This window comes from Candoia aspera, chromosome 3, assembly GCF_035149785.1.
Source record: "Candoia aspera isolate rCanAsp1 chromosome 3, rCanAsp1.hap2, whole genome shotgun sequence".
NCBI classification, from domain to species: Eukaryota; Metazoa; Chordata; class Lepidosauria; order Squamata; family Boidae; genus Candoia; species Candoia aspera.
In genome coordinates this window covers 14,080,233-14,104,534 of record NC_086155.1, presented here as the reverse complement: position 1 = coordinate 14,104,534, position 24,302 = coordinate 14,080,233, and the positions used below count along the sequence as shown (strand labels likewise).

The window sequence follows — 24,302 nt, the reverse complement described above, 5'->3', positions numbered from 1 at the left end:
GGGCTAAAGGCTTTCCCAGCATATGCAACAGGTTATGTGCCCAGTAAACAACGCAGTAAAACCCAGAGAGAAAAGAGAGGTCAGCTCCACACCTCATGCACAATTTAAAGGCAGGTAGCAAAGACCTGTGAAGATTTTCTTTGGAGCCACCTGGAGATTTTCCAGCAACTGCCGGTCTGCAGGACTTAGAAGCTAGCTGAGGTGACTTGCAAAAGAAGGAAGAAGCCATGGCTACCTCCCAGTCCTCAGCGATGCCTCTGGAGCGCCTATCAGAGACCAACTATTTGAATTGGGCCCTGAAGATGGAGATGTATCTTCGCAGAGAGAATCTTTGGCTGCCAATTGGTGAGCAAACCCCCCAAAATCCCAATGCTGAATGGCTGAGACAGGATGAGAGGGCTAGAGCCACCATTATCTTGGGAGTTGAGGACAATCAGCTAGTCCACGTGCGAGGCATGCAGTCTGCAAAGCAACTTTGGGACGCTTTGAGAGACTTATATGTAAAGGCAACAGCAGGGAGTAAAGTTACTCTGACGAAAAAGCTGTACAGAGCCTACCTTGCAGAAGGAGATAGCCTTCCTGAGCACCTGCATTTTATTCAGCAGCTGTATGTTGAGTTGCAGGAGAGAGGAATGGAATTTACACCTCTCACAAAATCCTATATCCTCCTGTCCTCACTGAATGAAACGTGGGACACGCTGATTTGTACCCTGGAGGCTATGCCTGAAGCAGACCTCACCCCATCGTATGTTACACAGCGCTTACTCGCTGAATGGGAGAAGAGAGAGGAAAGATCCCCCCCCATCTCTTCTGGAAAGCTGCAAGACCAGAAAATGAGGGAAAAGAAGGGAAAGGAACCTGAGGCCACAGCACTAGCAAGCCAGCGATGCTTCACTTGTGGTTCAGCTGGACATTTGCAAAGAGACTGTGCCATGAGACCCAAGAGTAGAAAGACAGAGCAGAAGAACACAAGGGCAACACAGAAGAAGGCTCTTCAGACAACCCAAATTGCACAGGTTGCTGAGAAGGGTAATTCTGATGTATGGATGTTAGATTCTGGGGCCAATTGTCATTTATGTAATTGTAAAAGCTCTTTTGTGTCACTGTCTAAAACTAAAAGACAAAGTGTATCTTTGGCTGATGGGTCTGTGACCAAAATTATGGGACAAGGTGACTTGTATTTATCCTGCTTAGGAGAAACTGTAAAAGGTGTGTTGTATGTGCCAAATTTACAATCAAACCTTTTATCTGTGGCACAATTGGCTGCAACAGGGTATATCATAACATTTAAGAAAAATGGTTGTGAGATACGTAAAAATGGGAAATTGTGTGCTACTGGTATGTTAAAAGACTCCTTGTACATTGTGCAAAATGCAAGGAAGCCAAGCTGCAAGGCTGCAGTTGGCAACACACCATATCATGACCAATGTGTACACCTGATGCACAGGAGACTTGGTCATGCTAATTACAAGTATATAGCACAAATGCCACAGCTGTGTGCTGACCTAAAGATAAAACCCTGTGATAAATACTTAGATTGTGTAGTTTGCAAAGAATGCAAAACACTGAAAGCTCCTGTGAGTAAGCACAGTGACAGAGTTACAACTAGACCTTTGGAAATTGTACACTCTGATATTATTGGTCCTTTTGCTCCAAGTCTTGGACAAGCAAGGTATGCAATGACCATCATTGATGATTTCTCAAGATACACATTTATCTACATCTTAAAACATAAAGATGAGGCATTTGAGAAATTTAAAAGTTTTGTGACATGGGCAAATGGAAAATTCCCTAGGCCTGTATCTGCACTCCAATGTGATAGAGGAGGAGAATACCTTTCTCACAAATTCAGAAGGTTCCTAGTGGAAAAGGGGATAGAACAAATTCTTTCTAACCCGTACACCCCTCAGCAAAATGGTGTTGCTGAAAGAAAGGGCAGAACCTTGCAAAATGCGATGGAATGCATGTTAAAAGATTCACGATTATGTTTTAAGTTCTGGGGAGAAGCTTTATCGACTGCTTGTTATGTACAGAACAGGTTGTATAACTCTATGATTCAGGACACTCCATTCCATTTGTTTTATGGTGTGAAACCAAAGGTAAGCCATCTTAGAGTGTTTGGTAGCACTGCATGGGTTCACATTCCAAAACAGCAGAGAAGGAAAGGAGGCCCCACAACAAAGAAAGCCATCTTTGTTGGCTATGAACAAAGCCAGAGGAGCTACAGGTTCATAATGGGAGAGAAATTAATAATTAGCAAAAGCGCTTCTTTTGCTGAACAAAACTGGGGGAGATTAAATTCTAGCTCTCCAGTTGAACTGACCACCACAAGAGAACAGCAAGGACTTGCTGATGGTGATCTTTTGCCTGATGAGGACATTAAACCAGAAAAGCAAACTGAAGATCTGTCTGATGAGATAGATGCTTCTCAGGAAAGTGATAGGAGTCAAAATTTAAGCCCTATATTACCTCGCAGATCTCAGAGGAGTAATAAAGGCGTTCCTCCATCACGTTTTCAGGCTGAAACAGTAAAGGCTTTTCACATATTCACAGAACCTGAGTCTTTAGAACAAGTGAATGCTTTACCACCTGAGATTGCACAAAATTGGCATTCTGCCATGCAACAGGAATTAGCATCCTTGAAAGAAAATAAAACATGGAAACTGGTAAATCTACCTCCCAATGAATGCTGTCTGGGTTGTAGGTGGGTTTTCAAACTGAAAAGGGATGCTGATGGCAAAATCCAAAAATATAAAGCAAGGTTGGTTGCAAAAGGGTTCACTCAAAGGAAAGATTTAGACTTTGACAAGACTTTTGCACCAGTTACTAAAGGTGAATCAATTAGATTACTGTTAAAAGTTGCTGCACTCAAGGGAATGTCAGTTAACCACTATGACATTCAAACTGCATTTCTCTATGGTGATTTAGACCACAGATTATACATGCAGCAACCCCCTGGCTATGAAAAAGGGGAGAATCTAGTCTGTGAACTGCAGAAGTCAATCTATGGGTTAAAACAAGCTGCTAGATCCTGGAACCAAAAAGTAGATGAAAAACTGCAGAATTTTGGTTTTGAAAAAGGACAAGCAGATCCATGTGTATATATGAAGAAGGACAAACAAGGCTGTATGTATCTGTGCATTTATGTTGATGATTTGCTGCTATTCACATCAACAGAAAAACAAAGGCTTGATTTTGAAGCCTGCATGAAAAGCCATTTCATATTAAAAAGCCTTGGAGTTGTGACCAATTACCTAGGTTTGGAAGTACACAGAGACAAGGATGGTAGCTTTCTGTTAAACCAACGTAGTAAAATTCAAAAGCTCCTAGAAGATTTTAATATGCAAGACTGTAAACCAGTCTCTACTCCGATGATAATAGATTTTCAGAAAGATACAGGAGAAACTCAATTAACTGAGGCAGAGAACTATAGATCTGCAATTGGAAGTTTACTGTACATTGCAAATCATTCTCGCCCAGATATCTCAAATTCTGTGGCCATTTTAAGTAGACAGGTAGAGAAGCCTACATCTACTGGAAAAGCAGCATTGAAGAGGTTAATGAGGTATTTGCAAGGAACAAAGAATTATTGCCTGATGCTAAATGCCTCTGGAACTGAGAAATTGCAGGCTTTTGCCGATTCTGATTGGGGAGCAGATGTCAGTGACAGAAAATCCACTTCTGGGATTTTAATTCAATTTGCTGGATCTAGCTTAGGCTGGCATTCTAGAAAACAAACACTTGTTGCTCTTTCCACTGCAGAAGCAGAGTTTTATTCTCTAACACAAACCTGTAATGAGGTTACATGGTTTAAACATTTGTTAAAAGACATAGGCATGGAAGTGAACCAGCCTATAACTGTTTATGAGGATAATCAAGCTTGCATTGCTATGGCAAAATCTGAAGCCTGCAGAAGTAGAACAAAACATATCGATATTAGATATCAATATATCAAAGATATAAGCAAAGGAGAAATAATGTTAAAATATTGTGAATCAAAAGACATGATTGCTGATATTTTAACCAAACCTCTTCCTGTACCAAGACACAAAGAGTTGTCAGAGAAGATTGGTTTGCAACTTAATCTATAGTGTAAAAAGGGGAGTGTTGAGGTTTTCCTACTAATAGATTATTGTGCCTAGTCATTTTGGCTGAGTGAAAAAGGTTGCATTTGATTGTCTCCTCTCACGTGCTTCATGCAAAATAGCCTGGGGGGAGGACCTGCCCGGACTTGTTCTTCACTTCCTCTTTTTCTCTCACTGCTGGAAATGTAGCTCAGCAAGGCTTGCTCCAAACGGAGCTAAGTACTTTAAATGTTTTGCTTTTGTTTTTGTTTTCTGTAAATAAATTATTTTTATAGAAATGCTTGGTGTGTGACTTTTTTGACCTCTCCTGGGCTAAAGGCTTTCCCAGCATCTGCAACAGGTGGCGTAGTTTTATGCTGGTTCACCTCCTTCCTCCAGGGCCGGTCCCAATCGGTGTTGATAGGGGAGGAGAGATCGGCCCCACGGCCCCTTCTTTGTGAGGTGCTGCAGGGATCAGTACTCTCCCCTCTTCTTTTTAACATCTACATGAAACCGCTGGGCGAGATCATCCATCACCATGGGATGAGGTGTACTGATGTACTGATGATACTCAATTGTGTATCTCCATCCCGGGTGAAGTAAGTGATGCCGTGACTACCCTCTCTGAGTGTCTGGGGGCTGTGTGCCCTGGATGGGGAACAACAGGCTTCAACTGAACCCTGGTAAGACCGAGCGGCTGTGGGTTAATGGTTCTTCCATATCTGGAACATTAACATCTCTGGTTCTGGGTGGGGTTGCACTGCCCCAGACAGACCCGGTGTGCAACTTGGGGGTCCTCCTGGACTCACGGCTCCTGCTCGAAGAGCAGGTGGCAGCCGTGGCCAGGAGAGCCGTTGTGCAGCTACGTGCTGTGCACCAGTTACGCCCCTTCCTGGACCAGGAGGTCCTTCGAACAGTCACTCATGCCCTTGTTATCTCTCAGACAGACTATTGCAATGCGCTCTACATGGGGCTACCCTTGAAAAGTATCCGGAAGCTCCAGCTGGTCCAGAATGCAGCCGCGCGAGCTGTTTTGGTGCCCCTAGAAGGGCACATGTAACACCGCTGCTGCGCAAGCTGCACTGGGTACCAGTTTACTTCCGGGTCCAATTCAAGGTGTTGGTTATTACCTTTAAAGCTCTACATGGCATGGGACCAGGTTACCTGAGGGACCGCCTCTTCCCCATTACATCAACCCATCCCACCCGATTGTGCAGAGGTGGACTGCGGACCCCGTCTTTAAGACAACTCATTTGGCGGGGTCCAGGAAGCAGGCCTTCTCTGCAGTAGCTCCCGCCGTGTGGAACATGCTGCCCCCGGAGGTGAGATTGGCCCCATCGCTCCTGGCCTTTCAGAGGAGTCTGAAGACCTGGTTCTGCCGCCTCGCTTGGGGTGGAGAGGGGAATAGATCTACATGGGGATGGTTCCTATAGACCACTCCTCCCATACTTGGACTGTTTTAGATTCTTTCGCCACTTGGACTTTTTATCTTTACTTTTATTTATATTTATTGTTGTATTTTTATATTGTATATTTGTGACTGTTGTTTTAATTGATTGTTGTAAACTGCCCAGAGTCCCCCAGTGTGAGGAGATGGACGGGGACAAATTGGAAAAATAAAATAAATAAATAAATCCCACCCCAGTATTCTTGCCATGAAAACTAAATGGATCAGTACAACCAGAGATATGTCGGTATACCATCGGAAGATGAGACTCCCAGGTCAGAAGATGGTCAAAATGCTACTGGGGAGGAACAGAGGATGAGCTCAACTAGCCCCAGTTGCGATGACGCAGCTAGCTCAAAGCCAAAAGGACGGCTAGCGGCCAACGGTGCTGGTGGTGAACAGCAAATCCAATGTTCTAAGGATCGACACACCATTGGAACTTGGAATGTAAGATCTATGAGCCAGGGTAAATTGGATGTGGTTATTGGTGAAATGTCAAGATTAAAGATAGACATTTTGGGCGTCAGTGAACTGAAATGGACTGGAATGGGCCACTTCACATCAGACGACCACCAGATCTGCTACTGTGGACAAGAGGACCACAGAAGAAATGGAGTAGCCTTCATAATTAATAGTACAGTGGCAAAAGCAGTGCTTGGATACAATCCAAAAAACGATAGAATGATCTCAATTCGAATTCAGGGCAAGCCATCTAACATCACAGTGATCCAAATATACGCCCCAACCACAGATGCTGAAGAAGCTGAAGTAGAGCAGTTCTATGAGGATCTGCAGCGCCTACTGGACAACACGCCTAAAAGAGATGTTATTTTCATCACAGGAGACCGGAATGCTAAGGTGGGAAGTCAAATGACACCTGGAATTACAGGTAAGCATGGCCTGGGAGAACAAAACAAAGCAGGACATAGGCTGATAGAATTTTGCCAAGACAACTCACTCTGCCTAACAAACACTCTCTTCCAACAACCTAAGAGACGGCTTTATACATGGACTTCCCCAGATGGACAACACCGAAATCAGATTGACTACATCCTTTGCAGCCAAAGGTGGCGGACATCTATACAGTTGGTAAAAACAAGACCTGGAGCTGACTGTAGTTCCGATCACGAACTTCTTCTTGCACAATTTAGGATCAGACTAAAGAGATTAGGGAAGACCCACAGATCAGCTAGATATGAGCTCACTAATCTTCCTAAGCAATATGCAGTGGAGGTGAAGAATCGATTTAAGGGACTGGACTTAGTAGATAGGGTCCCCGAAGAACTCTGGACAGAAGTTCGCAGCATTGTTCAGGAGGTGGCAACAAAATACATCCCAAAGAAAGAGAAAACCAAGAAGGCAAAATGGCTGTCTGCTGAGACACTAGAAGTAGCCCAAGAAAGAAGGAAAGTAAAAGGCAACAGTGATAGGGGGAGATATGCCCAATTAAATGCAAAATTCCAGAGGTTAGCCAGAAGAGATAAGGAATTATTTTTAAACAAGCAATGCGCGGAAGTGGAAGCAGACAATAGAATAGGAAGGACAAGAGACCTCTTCCAGAAAATTAGAAACATTGGAGGTAAATTCCAGGTCAAAATGGGTATGATCAAAAAGAAAGATGGCAAGGACGTAACAGAAGAAGAAGAGATCAAGAAAAGGTGGCAAGAATATACAGAAGACCTGCATAGGAAGGATAACAATTATCAGGGATAGCTTTGACGGTGTGGTCAGTGAGCTAGAGCCAGACATCCTGAAGAGTGAGGTTGAATGGGCCTTAAGAAGCACTGCTAATAACAAGGCAGCAGGAGACGACGGCATCCCAGCTGAGCTGTTCAAAATCTTGCAAGATGATGCTGTCAAGGTAATGCATGCTATATGTCAGCAAATTTGGAAAACACAAGAATGGCCATCACTGGAAAAGATCAACTTATATAGATGCTTTTGAACTGTGGTTTTGGAGGAAAATTCTGAGAGTGCCTTGGACTGCAAGAAGATCAAACCAGTCCATCCTCCAGAAAATAAAGCCAGACTGCTCACTTGAGGCAATGCTATTAAAGGCAAAACTGAAATACTTTGGCCACATAATGAGAAGACAGGACACCCTGGAGAAGATGCTGATGCTAGGGAGCGCAGAAGGCAAAAGGAAGAGGGGCCGACCAAAGGCAAGATGGATGGATGATATTCTAGAGGTGATGGATTCGTCCCTGGGGGAGCTGGGGTTGTTGACGACCGACAGGAAGCTCTGGCGTTGGCTGGTCCGTGAAGTCACGAAGAGTCGGAAGCACTGAACGAATAAACAACAAAGTGGATACAAAGTTTTAGATGTTAATAGGTGCTCTGGGCCAGACTCATATTGTAAGAAAAGGTCACAGGAAGCCTCAGAGAGCTTCAAAGGAACCTGTGAATTGATTTTCATCACAATTCCACCTTCTCTTTGATCTCCTTTGGACTTATGCTAAACATACACAAATGATAATTATATTGTCTGTTCCCTAAATGCTCAAGCAGAACTACAGAGACAGACTCTGAAAGTTTTGTATGTAATCTGCATTCAATGAAACATGTTCAATGACCCCAGAATACAGAGTGACTAATTAAAGCGAGTATTTGTAGCTTAGGGTTGTACTGTGGAGTCCCTGGTGCTCTCTGAGCCTTGTAGTTTTCTTGCAGACGCTTCGTTGCCAGACTAGTCAACATCTTCAGTGAAAAAAGGGAGTAGATCTTGCTCTCTGTTTAGAGAGGACAAACTACAGTATATAAACAGAGAGCACTCCCTTTTCGCACTGAAGATGTTGCCTAGTCTGGCAATGAAACGTCTGCAAGAAAACAAGGCTCAGAGAGCACCAAGGACTCCATAGAGTGACTCTTGTGTGAAAGTGTGAAAGGTCCCCTGTGCAAGCACCGAGTCATGTCTGACCCTTTGGGGGGATGCCGCTTTTGCGACGTTTTCTTGGCAGACTATAGTGGGGTGGTTTGCCATTGCCTTCCCCAGTGTCACCTTCCCTAGCAAGCTGGGCACTCATTTTACTGAACTCGGAAGGATGGAAGGCTGAGTCGACCTGAGCTGGCTACTCGAGAGAGAATCCAGCTTCCGCTGGGATCAAACTCGGGTCGTGGGGAGAGTTTCAGCTGCAATACTGCCACCTACCACTCTGCACCACACGAGACTTCAGAGTGACAGAGGGCAGAAGAGAATGCAATATTCCAGAAGAGGGTAGGGCTGGCTGGAATCCTGCATAGGAACACAATGGCTATGTTATTTTCTTGGTTTCTATGGCACAATCAACCATAAACTAAACATAAAGGTTGGGTTTGCACAGCACATTAAAAGAAAATGTAGTTGGCTAATGTGTGACACGCTATTCCTGGATCCATTTATTCCATACAATGCTTTCTATATTCTCTTAAAATCTTAGAGCCTTCTAAAACAACAGAAAGTGGTGTGGTACTTAAAGACTACGACATTTCTTGGGCATACGTTTCTATGCATTACATCAGATGCATTGAGTGCTATCCTTTGATGGAAGTATGTTTGTGTATGTGTACACACACACACACACACACACTTGAGCATGTCAATTATAGAGAGTGAAGTTAGAAGAATATGAAAAGAGAAACTACATACAGTAGTCATTATTTTATTGATAGTGGTCAGTTATTAGGTATAATAAATATATAGATTGGTGAGCTGATGTAGTGTGGTAAAATACCCTCTGCCTCTGTTGAAGCCACAGAAGATAACAACTGAACGGTTGATGAATTCTATCTCAATTATTCCAAGTCATCAAGCAGCTCAACTTTCTCCCTAATGGCTTGAACAGGGACAAGGATTATATTCTATGCACCTGAGGAAATGGATGCAGCCTAAGAAAACTGATCCAGAATACATTTATTAGTTTAAAGGCTCTCAAGACTTGTCTTGTTTTCTACAGCTACAACAAATGAACCCAGATGCCCCTGGAGAGAATGCAAATTGGTTCGTTTTTAAGGGCAAATTGGAGAATGCAGCCTTCTCCTTTCCCCTGGGATGCTGGCCTAGTCTGAAACCCAGACCTATGCTCCACGATCAGTAAAGAATCAGGCATTTATTTATACTGTGATCCATCATCTCCATTTTCCAAAACAGAGATCTTTGTTCTAGATGACATCATTTCATTTAAAACTTTATTTTCTGCAATATGTGATATAATGATTTTAAAGTAATTCTTTTGAGTTACACACACACACGCACACACACAGACACACATGCCGTAGAAAAAATGAGAGCCTATTTAGATCCTGTCTCTTCTTCCCTTCCTCATAAGCAGGTTTTGCTTTTCCCTGAAAACAAAGCAGGAAAAGGTCAAACCAGGAGCATCTTGGCTGTGTGTGTAAACCATCAAGATGACAGCTGCAACCACACAATCCAAGTTCTGCCCCTTTTTAACAAGTGGTGCATGTAAAAAAGGGGCAGAGCTCCCATCCCACAGTCATGGCTACCATTTTGATTTTTCAATCCATCCTGCAGATGCCCTGGGTTAAACCAAACATACGATGCTCCAATTAGGATTTGAGCAAGAGCTGACACTGCAGGGCAAGGCACACCAACCCTCATCACCTTTCTGCTCCTATTTTCCCAGTTCCCTATGAGCCCAGGACTGTGCAAATGAAAAATAAAATAAGCAGATAGGAGTGGACCTGTCTAGAGCAGTCCCATTAATGCTCTCTTTTACATTCACATCTGACCTAGGAAGATAGTTTAGCTCAACGTAAATATAGTACAGGTAGTCTCAACTTACAACCATTTGTTTAGCAAACATTTGAACTTACGACGGTGCTGGAAAAAAGTGACCTGAGACTGCTCCTCGCACTTACAACTGTCATAGCGTCCCTGTGGTTATGTGATCAAAATTCAGACACTTAGAAACCAGCATGTATTTCTGATGGTTGCAGTGTCCTGGGGTCACACGATTGCCATCTGTGACCTTCCCAGCCAGCTTCCGACAAGCAAAGTCAACAGGGAAAGCAGGATTCACTTAACAACCATGGTGATTCACTTAGCGGCTGTGGCAAAAAGTCATAAAATCAGGCATGACTCAACGGCCACCTTGCTTAGCAGTGGGAATTCCAGTCCCAATTGTGGTCGTAAGTTGAGGACCACCTGTAATCACCTTAACCCACTTAAAGGTGTCCTGAGAATAGAGCTATGGATTTATTGACTCATGAGCAACTCACAGATACTTAAATCATAGCTAATGAGAAAATCCAGAAAAAAATGGACATGCCTGTTGTTGTTTATTCGTTTAGTCACTTCCGACTCTTCGTGACTTCATGGACCAGCCCACGCCAGAGCTTCCTGTCAGTCGTCAACACCCCCAGCTCCCCCAGGGACGAGTCCATCACCACTAGAATATCATCCATCCACCTTGCCCTTGGTCGGCCCCTCTTCCTTTTGCCCTCCACTCTCCCTAGCATCAGCATCTTCTCCAGGGTGTCCTGTCTTCTCATTATGTGGCCAGAGTATTTCAGTCTTGCCTTTAATATCATTGCCTCAAGTGAGCAGTCTGGCTTTATTTCCTGGAGGATGGATTGGTTTGATCTTCTTGCAGTCCAAGGCACTCTCAGAATTTTCCTCTAACACCACAGTTCAAAAGCATCTATCTTCCTTTTCTCAGCCTTCCTTATGGTCCAGCTCTCGCAGTCATATGTTACTACGGGGAACACCACTGCTTTAACTATGCGGACCTTTGTTGTCAGTGTGATGTCTCTGCTCTTAACTATTTTATTGAGATTTGTCATTGCTCTTCTCCCAAGGATTAAGCATCTTCTGATTTCCTGACTGCAGTCAGCATCTGCAGTAATCTTCGCACCTAGAAATACAAAGTCTTTCACTGCTTCTACATTTCCTCCCTCTATTTGCCAGTTATCAATCAAGCTGGTTGCCATCATCTTGGTTTTCTTGAGGTTTAGCTGCAAGCCAGCTTCTGCACTTTCTTCTTTCACCTTCATCATAAGGTTCCTCAGTTCCTCTTCGCTTTCAGCCATCAAAGTGGTATCATCTGCATATCTGAGATTGTTAATGTTTCTTCCAGCAATTTTAACTCCAGCCTTGGATTCCGCAAACCCAGCATGTCGCATGATGTGTTCTGCATACAAGTTGAATAGGGAGGGTGAGAGTATACAGCCCTGCCGTACTCCTTTCCCAATCTTAAACCAGTCCGTTGTTCCCTGGTCTGTTCTTACTGTTGCTACTTGGTCGTTATACAGATTCTTCAGGAGGCAGACAAGATGACTTGGTATCCCCATACCACTAAGAACTTGCCACAATTTGTTCTGGTCCACACAGTCAAAGGCTTTAGAATAGTCAATAAAACAGAAATAGATCTTTTTCTGAAACTCCCTGGCTTTTTCCATTCTCCAGCGGATATTGGCAATTTGGTCCCGGGTTCCTCTGCCTTTTCTAAACTCAGCTTGTACATCTGGCAATTCTCGCTCCATGAATTGCTGAAGTCTACCTTGCAGAATCTTGAGCATTACCTTACTGGCATGTGAAATGAGTGCCACTGTTCGATAGTTTGAACATTCTTTAGTGTTTCCCTTTTTTGGTATGGGGATATAAGCTGATTTTTTCCAGTCTGATGGCCATTCTTGTGTTTTCCAAATTTGCTGGCATATAGCATGCATTACCTTGACAGCATCATCTTGCAAGATTTTGAACAGTTCAGCTGGGATGCCGTCGTCTCCTGCTGCCTTGTTATTAGCAATGCTTCTTAAGGCCCATTCAACCTCATTCTTCAGGATGTCTTGCTCTAGCTCGCTGACCACACCATCAAAGCTATCCCTGATAATTGTTATCCTTCCTATGCAGGTCTTCTGTATATTCTTGCCACCTTTTCTTGATCTCTTCTTCTTCTGTTAGGTCCTTGCCATCTTTGTTTTTGATCATACCCATTTTGGCCTGGAATTTACCTCCAATGTTTCTAGTTTTCTGGAAGAGGTCTCTTGTCCTTCCTATTCTATTGTCTGCTTCCACTTCCGCGCATTGCTTGTTTAAAAATAATTCCTTATCTCTTCTGGCTAACCTCTGGAATTTTGCATTTAATTGGGCATATCTCCCCCTATCACTGTTGCCTTTTGCTTTCCTTCTTTCTTGGGCTACTTCTAGTGTCTCAGCAGACAGCCATTTTGCCTTCTTGGTTTTCTCTTTCTTTGGGATGTATTTTGTTGCCACCTCCTGAACAATGTTGCGAACTTCTGTCCAGAGTTCTTCCGGGACCCTATCTACTAAGTCCAGTCCCTTAAATCGATTCTTCACCTCCACTGCATATTGCTTAGGAAGATTAGTGAGCTCATATCTAGCTGATCTGTGGGTCTTCCCTAATCTCTTTAGTCTGATCCTAAATTGTGCAAGAAGAAGTTCGTGATCTGAACTACAGTCAGCTCCAGGTCTTGTTTTTACCAAATGTATAGATGTCCGCCACCTTTGGCTGCAAAGGATGCAGTCAATCTGATTTCGGTGTTGTCCATCTGGGGAAGTCCATGTATAAAGCCGTCTCTTAGGTTGTTGGAAGAGAGTGTTTGTTATGCAGAGTGAGTTGTCTTGGCAAAAGTCTATCAGCCTATGTCCTGCTTTGTTTTGTTCTCCCAGGCCATGCTTACCTCTAATTTCAGGTGTCATCTGACTGCCCACCTTAGCATTCCAGTCTCCCGTGATGAAAATAACGTCTCTTTTAGGTGTGTTGTCCAGTAGGTGCTGGAGATCCTCACAGAACTGCTCTACTTCAGCTTCTTCAGCATCTGTGGTTGGGGCGTATATTTGGATCACTGTGATGTTAGATGGCTTGCCCTGAATTCGAATTGAGATCATTCTATCGTTTTTTGGATTGTATCCAAGCACTGCTTTAGCCACTTTACTATTAATTATGAAGGCTACTCCATTTCTTCTGTGGTCCTGTTGTCCACAGTAGCAGATCTGGTGGTTGTCTGATGTGAAGTGGCCCATTCCAGTCCATTTCAGTTCACTGACGCCCAAAATGTCTATCTTTAATCTTGACATCTCACTAATAACCACATCCAATTTACCCTGGCTCATAGATCTTACATTCCAGGTTCCAATGGTGTGTTGATCCTTAGAACATTGGATTTGCTGTTCACCACCAGCACCGTCGGCCACTAGCCGTCCTTTCGGCTTTGAGCTAGCTGCGTCATCACGTCTGGGGCTAGTTGAGCTCATCCTCTGTTCCTCCCCAGTAGCATTTTGGCCATCTTCCGACTGGGGGGTCTCATCTTCTGATGGTATACCGACGTATCTCTGGTTGTACTGATCCATTTAGTTTTCACGGCAAGAATACTGGGGTGGGTTGCCATTACCTTCCCCAGGGATCGCATTTAGTCTGACCTCTCTGTCATGACCTTCCCGTCTTGGGTGGCCCTTCACGGTTTAGCTCATGGCATCATTGAGGTGCTCAAGCTTCAGAACCACGACAAGGTAACGATCCTTTGCTGAAGGACATGCCTGAGCCTCCATGAAATAGTAAAATAGTACAATATTTAAACAATGATACAACCTGAATTGCACCTGAAGTATTTGTAAACTAGAAATAACTTCAGTTAAAAAGGTAATATGAAACAGACTAAATGACTTGAAGGGAGATGCACCAACTGAACTTTGATTAGGACTCAGATTTGGAGACATCACAAGAAGCCAAATCATCTAAGGTGTTTGGAAGGAACCTTTTCCAATTTCTCCGGTCCTTTTAAATGTATAAAAAGCAACGCAAAGGATTGGCCTATGGAGCGTATTCACATCATTCTAAACAGCCAAAAGGTGGTGCTATTTCGCTTCCTTACAAAATTAAGTCCTTTGGAGACAGACTCACCAAGAGAAGGAAAAATAAACTTCACCTTTGCAAAAGCATCTCCCAAGGAACTGGCATACACACCATTGGAAGGAAGAGAGAAGACCCTGCAGAAAACGTTCTCAGTGAAAATTATGTGTTTAGTACAGTCTTGCTGGTACCTGGTGTGATCCCCTGGCTGGGATTACAATGCCTTTGCTCAAGCTGGTTGGGAATTTGGCCAGCTGTAATCCGGGACAGCACTAGGTTGGAAAGGCTGTTTTAACCTTTAGTTTCCTGCCATCAATTCTTTCATTCACCTGCAGAGCCTCCCTTTTAAGATTCCATGTTTCGATTTGCACACTTGCAATCAAGAAGGGGCATTTGCTGTGTGTTCTAAAAACCTGGGCCTAGGGCAGGAGCATGCACAAAGAGTGTAAAAAATGTCAAGATGGTGGCCATAACCGCATGAGTGAAGCTGTGCCCTCTTTTTATGTGTATGTGGTGATAAATGTAAAAAAGGGGTGAGATTTTGATTGCACGATTGCATCACTGTCTTGATTTTTTTTGCCCCCACTGTTGGATGCCCCTGGCCTATTGAGTACTCATCATTCACATGCACACTTCTTGAAGCCACTTCTTCATTCACAAAAGTCAACTAAGCAAATGTCCTGTCAATCTTCTTCTGGCTATCTCCAGGATAAGTTCTCTTGAGTGCAGGTTTTTAACTGCTTTGTACAAATTGATGGTATAGATCACAAGAAGAAGAAACCCTGAGGAGATGCAAGTACTCTTTCACCTCAAACCCTGGAGGTAAACCCATTAAAGATGATGTTGATGTGCTGAGTGTTTTTCTCTCCAATAGTTTTCCCAGCCATACTGCCTTCTCCTGCTTTATGCAAGTTGAACTACTTAAAACTTGGAATTTCCTCATACTCTTCTCTCAGAGGCATATCTTGCCTACTTTCTGGTTTCATCTGAAGAATTTGTAAAATTAATTTTGAGGACATAGATGGCTTCCATTGATGGTCTCACCTGCTTTTTCCCTGTACAGTTTTAAAAATGTGTATTAATACTCAAGCTCAGAGCTTAAATCAAATGATGTGCCACTGATGCGATGGCACCATTTCGCATTGTACATATATCCACGCGTAAGCGTACTACAGCACACTTGCAATTTGCCAAGATGGAGGGAAAATATGATGAGAAGAATTCAGGACACTCTAAAAAAAATCAGTGAAAATCGAAAAGTAGAACCAAGTGCTAAGGCATTGGTGATCTCCCCAAGAAAAACACAGGAATTGAGAACCTAAAAATCACAAGAGAAACTGAGTGTGAAAATGTCAGGAACTTCCTAAGCCCAAATGACTGATATTGGACATAGAAACAATGCCCACTGGTCACATCTTTGATGGAGAAATCAGGGCTTATTTATTGAAAAAAAGCCAAGAGCTCACTTTGAAAATTAACGAGCCAGAGCACAATACTTTGGTGACAGAGGTTTATTAAGTCGTCAAGCTGGACAACCTGGATACTGATGGTGGCCTTCATTCTTTATGCAATTTTATAGAAAGGTTTTTGAAAAAAAAAAAGTTATGAAACTTACTTAAATCGCCTTTCCGGGCAACAGATGTGGCACAGTGTGGACACTGGTATTTTGGTACGTTTTTCCCATGTTTGTGCAAAACATGGAACTTCAAAGTTCCAGCCTGTGTGAACCTGGCTTTACAAATCACACATTCAAAGGGTTTCTCACCTAGAATGAAACACACACTTATTAAGAACCTGTAACCTAGAGAGCAAAATGCCACAGCTGAAAATGACAGCCCACCTTTTGCATCCTTACCCTGAACTGGAGTTAATGCTGCACCCAGGTCCCCATAACATTGTGGGGTTTCTGTAGCCTCTCTGCAGATTCCAGCTTCTGCAGTATAAGAAGAAAGGCTGCAAGCATGGCTCTGCAGCATGAACTCCTGAGCTATGGGGCAAATGCTTTCTTATTGGTGGGAACTCTTGCCCATCTTGCCTACTAGGGATCTTGCTTCTCCCACCTCCCTGTTCCTCGCCACCATTTCACTGGTCTTCATTTAAACAGATGTAGCATTTACACTGCAACTCACCCCCACTTCACCAGGCTTAAATTGAGAAGAAGGCTGGCTTTTCTTTTTTGTGCCATGACCACAAAGGCAGCAAAGCAAGGAAAAGGATGATCAGTGGATGTCAATTTTTCAGCTCCATTAATTAATGGATAGATTAATTATAATCCATTCATTAATCTATTAGTTGGATGGAGCACTGGTCAACTTCTGGAGAATTCTGTATCATGTAAAGATGCCAATGGCAAAGCCACTCACTGGGCAGTACCAAAATGTTCCTGAGTTTGTGAGATGAAGCTGGTGACCATGTAGACAAGTCTTCATCTATCTTTGTTTTACTCTTAGATTTACTGCTGAGTAAATATCAGTTTCATTCATCTTTCCTGGCACTTCACTCATCTTTTCTAGCAGTTATACTGAGATTTTATTTATTTTGGTCAGCATGCAAAAATATATATTCCTTAGTCCTGTTCAAAAACAGTGCCTTTATACTGTCTTCACTGTTTCAACTGACTAGTGTTTCTCAACCTCGGCAACTTTAAGACGTGTGGACTTCAACTCCCATAACTGAGAGCCAGTTTGGTCTTGTGGTTAAGGTGCTGGGCTAGAAACCAGGAGTCTGTGAGTTCTAGTTCCATCTTAGGCATGAAAGCCAGCTGGGTGACCTTGGGCCAGTCACCCTCTCAGCCCAACTCACCTCACAGGGTTGCTGTTGTGGGGAAAATAGGAGGAGGAAGGAATATTAGGTATGTTCACCGCCTTGAGTTATTTATGTAAATAATAAAGGCGGGATAATAAATAAATAAATAAACAATTCCCCAGCTATTCCCCATGCTGGCTAGGGAATTATGCAAGTTGAAGCCCACACGTCTTAAAAGTTGCCAAGGTTGAGAGACACTGCAATAGACCAAGGAGGAAACAGGTTCATAATACAACAGCACAGTGCAAGCTGAACCTTCAGCTCAATGTTGCAGTATGTCCTTGTTTCTTCATAGCAAGTCTCCTAGCCAGATTTCCTATCCTGTCAGCCACTGAATCACAGAATTAGAGACCTGGAAGCAACCACAAGGATCACTTAGTGCAATCCCCTACAGTGTGTAAGAAAACCAAACAGCCTATGAGAGGTAGCTATCCAGCCTCTATCTTTCCAGAAATGGACAACCCACGATCTCAATAGGTAAAATGTTCCACCATTATACAGATTTTAGGATCAGGAACTTTTTCCTTCTATTCAAATGAAATCCAGGTAGCTACAGTTTATACCCCTTATTTCTGCTGCTAGTTTTTGTGGCCAAGGAAAGCAATTCTTGGTTAACTTCCCTATAGCTTCCCTTTATGTACCTGAACATATCTACCATATTTAGCCTTCTTTTCTCCAGACCTAACATGTCCTCAAGTCCCTTTAGAAGCCACCACTTCTTCCAAACAGTTTCTTCTTGTTTTGTCTCCAATTCCATTGAACACCTGACTTTGCTATTCTAGAGTACCAGCTGTTTCCAGCTGTTCTGCCTTGCCTTTGCCCACCTATCTTTCTTTCTTCCTTTAGTGGCTCAGCATCCTATATCCCCACAGGACCAAGCATTAGCATCACTCTGTTTTTAATGGCAGTCATTACAGGTTTAATACGTACCTGAGTGAGTCACCATATGTCTTTTCAATTTGTAAGTGTCCCTACTAGCATAGGTGCACAGCGTGCAACTGTAAGGGCGCTCTCCTGTATGTGAGCGAATGTGGCGCTTCAATTTGCTGGCCTACAGTTATAAAAGAAGATTCTGAATTACAATCACAAGGGGGTTGCTGCTGAAACCATTCGCCATTAAAAAAAAAAGAGTTGGCTCGTACAAGTGCTGTTAAGAAGCAGTGCTTGTCATTATGACACACTGCTGCATCTTCTACAGTTCTGCCTTCTAAATTAGGTTCCTGTTCCTCTGTGTTAATGCTGGCCCTATTAGGACAAATCCTAACCACTGGAGGAAAAATATTAAAGGTCTAATCCTGCAAAATTGTTTTCTGCACATCTAGTAGAAAGGCCGGGATTAAAATAATAGAATGGAACACATACCTGGTTTTAATCTTAGAATTCTGTATTGGGTTTTTTTGTTGTTCTTTTTAACTTTGCTTGTGGTCTTGGGAGTATTTTTTAATTAAGAGTGCTCTAAGGTGCTACAGCTATCAAACAGCAGCAAATGGGGTCTGCAGGAATCTTTCTTGGCTGAAAGTTTCATGCAAAACAGTATCCATTCATGAAAGTTCCAGCCCAAACTGTTTTTTGTTTGTGAAAACTGCATACAAAACAATGCATGTTAGAGCAAGTTGTTTTTAAACAAAGGGTGTATTGCAGTTACAAAGAAAGAAAAGTACACAGTGCCTTGACTATGCATAAAAACCTTATAAACTATGGCTAATTATGCAAATTGCATAGCAGATCTGCACAATTGGGGATTTTGTGAGTACACATAACAATGATAGAGAATAGATTTACACACACATTTCCTCACATCCTTTGTATTATTCCCCTTTTATTTAATATTGTTTCTCCACGTTTATATGTGGTTTCCGACTGGGAAAATGAAAAAAAGAAAATGATGTTGTTTAAAGCACCCCTTAATCTGTTCTCCCTTGGATGACATCTCATTAGTTTCTAAAATTCAGAGCTAAGGACTGCTACTTCATCCATGGAACATTCATAAGAATAGTTTAAGACTGATTAGATACAAGCCACTATTTTCAGAAGAGTTAAAAAGGGTTTAAGCTTCTCATCTTTCTTTCATGCTACAAGGGAAACAGATTTCTGAAAGTGATGCAAAATCTGTTTACCAGAAGCAGAACTGGAATGCAGGTATTAAGACAAGCCTCAAAAGTTCTTCTCAAAGACTTCCTGTCATCTGAAATATGGAGGATGTCCTCAAACAGGGATTCTCTGCAGCCATCTTGGTTTCATTCAGCATTGGATTAAGCCTTGCATTTGCTTAATGCTTTTAGAATGCTGAGCAGTGTATTATGCTACAATTTTGTTGCTGTTCTTGCTTTAAAAAGCATCTCACAGAGACTTTTTTTCCTCCACGAGGCACATTCCAAATAAAGAACTAGCACTGCTGTTTAAGAAAAGGACAAATTTGAGCAAGTTTGGAAGAGAGCTACCAAGAAGGCGTTTCTCAACCTCAGCAACTTGGAAGATGTGTGGACTTGCAGATGCGGGGACTTCAAATCCCAGAATTCTGGGAGTTGAAGTACACACATCTTTAAGTTGCCAAGGTTGAGAAACACTGAGGTAAAGGGTCTGGAAATCAAGTGCTAAGGGGAATGGTTGAAAGATCTGAATATATTTAGCCTACAGAAAAGACAGTAACAGATAGTCCTTGTTTAGCAACCACAACTGGGACCAGCAACTTGGTCATTAAGTGAAGTGATCACAAAGTGAAACAGCAACTGTGCTTATGATCTTAGTTCAGCTTTCCTTTGCTTTACAGGCCTGTGAAGGTCACAAATGTGAGGATTGTAAAGTTACTTTTTCATCATTGTTGTAACTGCAGACAGTTGCTAAACAAAGCAGTCACTATATGAGCACTACCTGTAAGGGAAGATGTGATAGCAGTCTTCAAATATCTGAAAGGTTGTCATACAGAAGGGACAGTAGACTTTCAGTTGCCCCAGATGGTTAAAACTAAAGGAACAAGGTTCAGGCTAGACATCAGAAGGAACTTTCTGACTATGCAAGATGTCAGCCAGCAGAACAGGCTATCACAAGAGATGGTGAGTTCTCCTTCGATTAAGGTCTTCAAGCAAAAGCTGGATAACCATCTATCAGAGATCCTTTAGTGGATCCTGCACTCAGCTGGGTTAGATGACTTCTAAATTCCCTACCAGCTGTGACTCTAACTAAAAATGAGTGCATGTATCATGAACAGCAGTGCCTCTTTCAAAGAAAACTTCACTGTTCCCTACTCAGCCGAGAGAGGACTACACAAAATGATTCTGCAGAGAACCACCCTTCTTACCTCCACACTACAGTAGTTACAGATGGAGCATTTAAAGGGCTTCTCCAGAGTATGTTTATATCGCTTGTGCCGGGAAAGTTCTCCAACCGTCACAAAGGACATATCACATTCAGTACACTTGTGTGGCTTGGTCCCTGCAAGAGAGAATCAGACATTCTGCCTTACATTCAGAATGTATTAAATCAAAATATTTAAATCCAAATCTACCCAGAATACTGAGAAATTTGTTGTGGTACCGAGCTGCTAGTTTTACATCTATCGACGCACAGAATCCAATAAGGTGGAAAATGGCTCATCAAACACTTGAAAGCAACCTAGAAGTGCTGTTAATTTTGTGGATAGAATTAGCATCTTTTAAAATTAAAACAGCAAATGGCAGAGGTGGGGAAAAGAAGCATCAGGTGTGCAAGGACAAGAAGCTTAATGTTTCTCCTGATGAAAAATCCTTTCCCCACCAAAGTAAAGCAGCAACCATTTTGTGTTCTGCTATGCTCCGTATCTAATATTTATCTGGATCCCAAAAAGAAGGCTGCCAAAAGAGGAGGAGGAGGAAGAGGAATTATTATTTGAAGAATGTAGACTTTTTTCCAGACAACATGGGAAAAGTATCTCAAAAAGCTTTCCAAAGAAATGCCTTCTGAAAAAAATCCAATATATTATAGTTCGGATCCAAATCAGTAGAAAGCAATTAATAATCAACTTGAGCTGCTTTCTGCCGTAACAGTAAAATTAATCAAATAAGCTAATTAAAGAAGTGGAAAAAACTAGAATGAAAGAAGAAGGACTGCAGGGAGGGAAAGTAGAAGTCCTGTAGGAAAATGTATTAGAAGATAAACTCCCAAGAGAATGAATAGAAAGTGGATGCAAGGAAGGAAGATGGCTAATTTACTTGGAGCCAAGTGACTGGAATAAAGAATAAAATTGAAGAAATAATCTCGGATGAGACTGAAGGGAGAGAACAATGAAATGCATGTTTAGATATCTGTGTGGGAATGACAGTGATATACCAAAGAGTGGAACTGAAATGAATGCTATAAAATGTTAGTGTCCAAGAGAAAGGGGGATGGAAAGGAAGTTAATTAATACTGTGAGAATGTTGGAAAATGGTACAGCTGCAGGTGTAAATAGTACAACTGGAGAAATGTTAATATATGGGTATGATTTACTTATGGAATGTGACTTGTTTTGAAGTGTGTGTGAGGATGGCATTTATGCTTGGCAACTGGAAGAACACTCAAAAGGAAAAATAGCAAGAGTGAATGCAAAAACTACAGGGGGGCTAGTCTGTTCAGTGTGCCTGGGAAGGTACCTGATAGAATTTTGATTCAAAGGGAATGAGAGGGGACAATGAACCAAGCCTACAATAGCAGTATGGCTTCATGCCAAACAGGCTATGCAGATCGGATTTTTGCCCTTCAACAGGTAATTGAGAAACGTATGAATGTGAGAAAAAAAGGTTATGGTCTGCCTGCTGATTTAGAGAAAGCACATTATAACATGAATAAGCTTGAATTACAGAATGTTTTGAGAGTTGAAAGTTGGTTGCAATTAAACTGATCAAAGTAAAGCATAACAAAGAATGGAATACTAAGTAAATTGAGCAGGGAGTAATACAAAGATGTGTGATAAATCCTTGGTTGTTTATTGTACTTATGGGTAAATGTATTCAGAATTCTTGTGATGTTAAAGCTGTGTTGGCTGGGGATGTGAATATGCATTTTAATATGCAGATTATGCCATGTTGTTGGCTGAGAACCTGAATGAATTGCAGTGATTCATAGACAGGAATATGGATCAGAAAATTCACATTTCAAAGCCCAAGGTAGAGTAAAATTTCAATTTAACAGACAGATGTCTGTTATACCCATGTATATCTGAATGTACATCATTTGCATGAATTTATGATGTAATTTGCATCAGTTGCATCAATTTACATAATGACACAAATTGACGCAAATGACATAAATTGATGCAAATAATGTTCTTATATGATTTGTCTAGATTACATTGGTTGATTGCACTCTGACCATTATTCTGTGGTGACAGCTAGATGTAAATGTTGTCCATTATATCTGAAGTCTACTAAACTGCAGTTTGTTAAACCAAAGGTTCACTCCAGTTGCAATTGACAAGGGAAATGGAGTGAAATATTGCAAATTATACTAAAAAGGCGAAAAGCAGAGAAAGTAGATGAACTTGTATAGTTCACAGAATGTTTACTAAAGAAGTGGAAAATGCATGGAGATTTCAAACTTTAAGACCTTTAAGTGCTTATAGAAAGATAGTGGGTAGCATGTGGTCTGTAGCCAGGAATGAATGTAGCCAGGAATGAATGTTGGTTGAAAAAGAGAAAATGGTTGTGTTTCAAAGCCTGTTTCTGCCCTGTTTGTGATATGGAAATGACAGTTGGGTACAACAGGAGAAACACGTAACAAGTATGTTGAAGGAGTCTGTTATAGAGAGAGAATGAAGGAGGTTAAAACTGCAAATCAATCAATCAATCAATCAAATAATCAATACATGGGTTAAGAGGAAGAACACTGAGAAAGTTACAGATGAATTTGAAGATATCCTCAAAAAGAAAGAGGTGAAACGTTTAAAGAACAAAAAGCAACGTATGAAGTGATGTCGAGATGTAAGAATCCACAACACACCACAAGCAACAACAAAAAGATATTGGGGAGGTGTAATAAATGGTGTTGATAAATAGCCATATTTCCTTTTCTTTTTTTTAATCCTGCCTCTAATTTCTTTTTCTTACGGCTTCTTACTTTTCCTTTTTCTGCCCTTTGCATTACGTTGCTTACCCTGAAAGGGAATAATGTGATGGGTATGTACGTCCGTAACTTTTTTTTAAAATGAGACTACCCTGCTCACTCTGCCTAACGGCAGGGCCAGCTCTGAAATGGCCAAACATGCCAGGGTCCCAGTCTCTGCACAGAGGTGAAGAAGTGATTCCTTGGCATATCTCAGAGCAGCAAACCTCATGCCAAGAAAGCTGGCGGAGGACTTTGTCTGGAGAAACTAGTTCTTTAGCGGCCGTAATTCTGGGCCAGGCAAAAATGGTGGCTCTCTACAGTCATCAACTGGTTAAGAAAACCAGGCCCTGAAAATATTCCCAAACAGAAAACTAGGAGATGAATGTTTTATGAGATTTAAGAGCCGTCATAAAAATAGTTCAACAACCCGTAAGACATGTTCTGGTGTGGGGTTCAACTTAAACGGCAACAAGGCAGGCAAACATACCTGTATGAGTGTTCACATGGTTGCGCAACAGAGAAAGTGTACGGAAAGCTTTAAGACAGATGTGGCACTGATGTGGCTTTTCATGGGAGTGTTTCTTCATATGGCGGTTAAGGCCAGACAAGCTGAATGTGGTGAACACACACAGACTGCAGTGTTGCTGAATGGCTCCTGGAAGAAAGTTGCTACTAGGTTAAATAATTCATAAAAAGGCACCATTCCTTAAACCGAAACATTAATGCCCATCCCTTGCTGGCCACACCCAGATGGTAACATTTATTTATTTATTTGGTAAATTTACATAGCTGCCTATCTCACGTACGTGGCTCTGAATGGCATACAAAGTTAAAAACAAGACAATAGAACAAAATAACAAAAAAAATCAATGAAAACATTTAAGAATAAAAATTATTTAAAAAACTATCTGTGGGACAATGCACTCAATTTACCTAGCAATACAGTCACTTTGCAGGCTCCATACCCACATTACCAGATCCCCAGGGTAGATGACAAAGCCAGGTCTTCAGGCTCCTCCAGAAGGCCAACAGGGTTGGGGCCAATCTGACCTTAGGGGGAATGATGTCCTAGAGCAGAGCTTTCCAAACTGTGTCGCAAAATGTGTGTCAGCTGCAGCGTGT

At 42.0% G+C, this 24,302-nt stretch overlaps 1 protein-coding gene across 1 annotated transcript in view; it reads right to left on the bottom strand.

The window, feature by feature from the left end:
- The window catches only part of CTCFL (CCCTC-binding factor like), a 38,222-nt gene extending 14,400 nt beyond the window's left edge, over nt 1-23,822 (bottom strand). Inside the window, exons 1-4 of the mRNA XM_063297017.1 lie at nt 23,668-23,822; nt 20,422-20,555; nt 18,054-18,174; nt 15,934-16,083 (exon numbers count right to left, since the gene is read on the bottom strand). Of these exons, the coding sequence (XP_063153087.1) occupies nt 15,934-16,083; nt 18,054-18,174; nt 20,422-20,555; nt 23,668-23,767 (505 nt within the window). The 5' untranslated portion in view covers nt 23,768-23,822. The remainder of the gene's footprint in view (nt 1-15,933; nt 16,084-18,053; nt 18,175-20,421; nt 20,556-23,667) is intronic.
- Nucleotides 23,823-24,302: the final 480 nt, after the last annotated feature.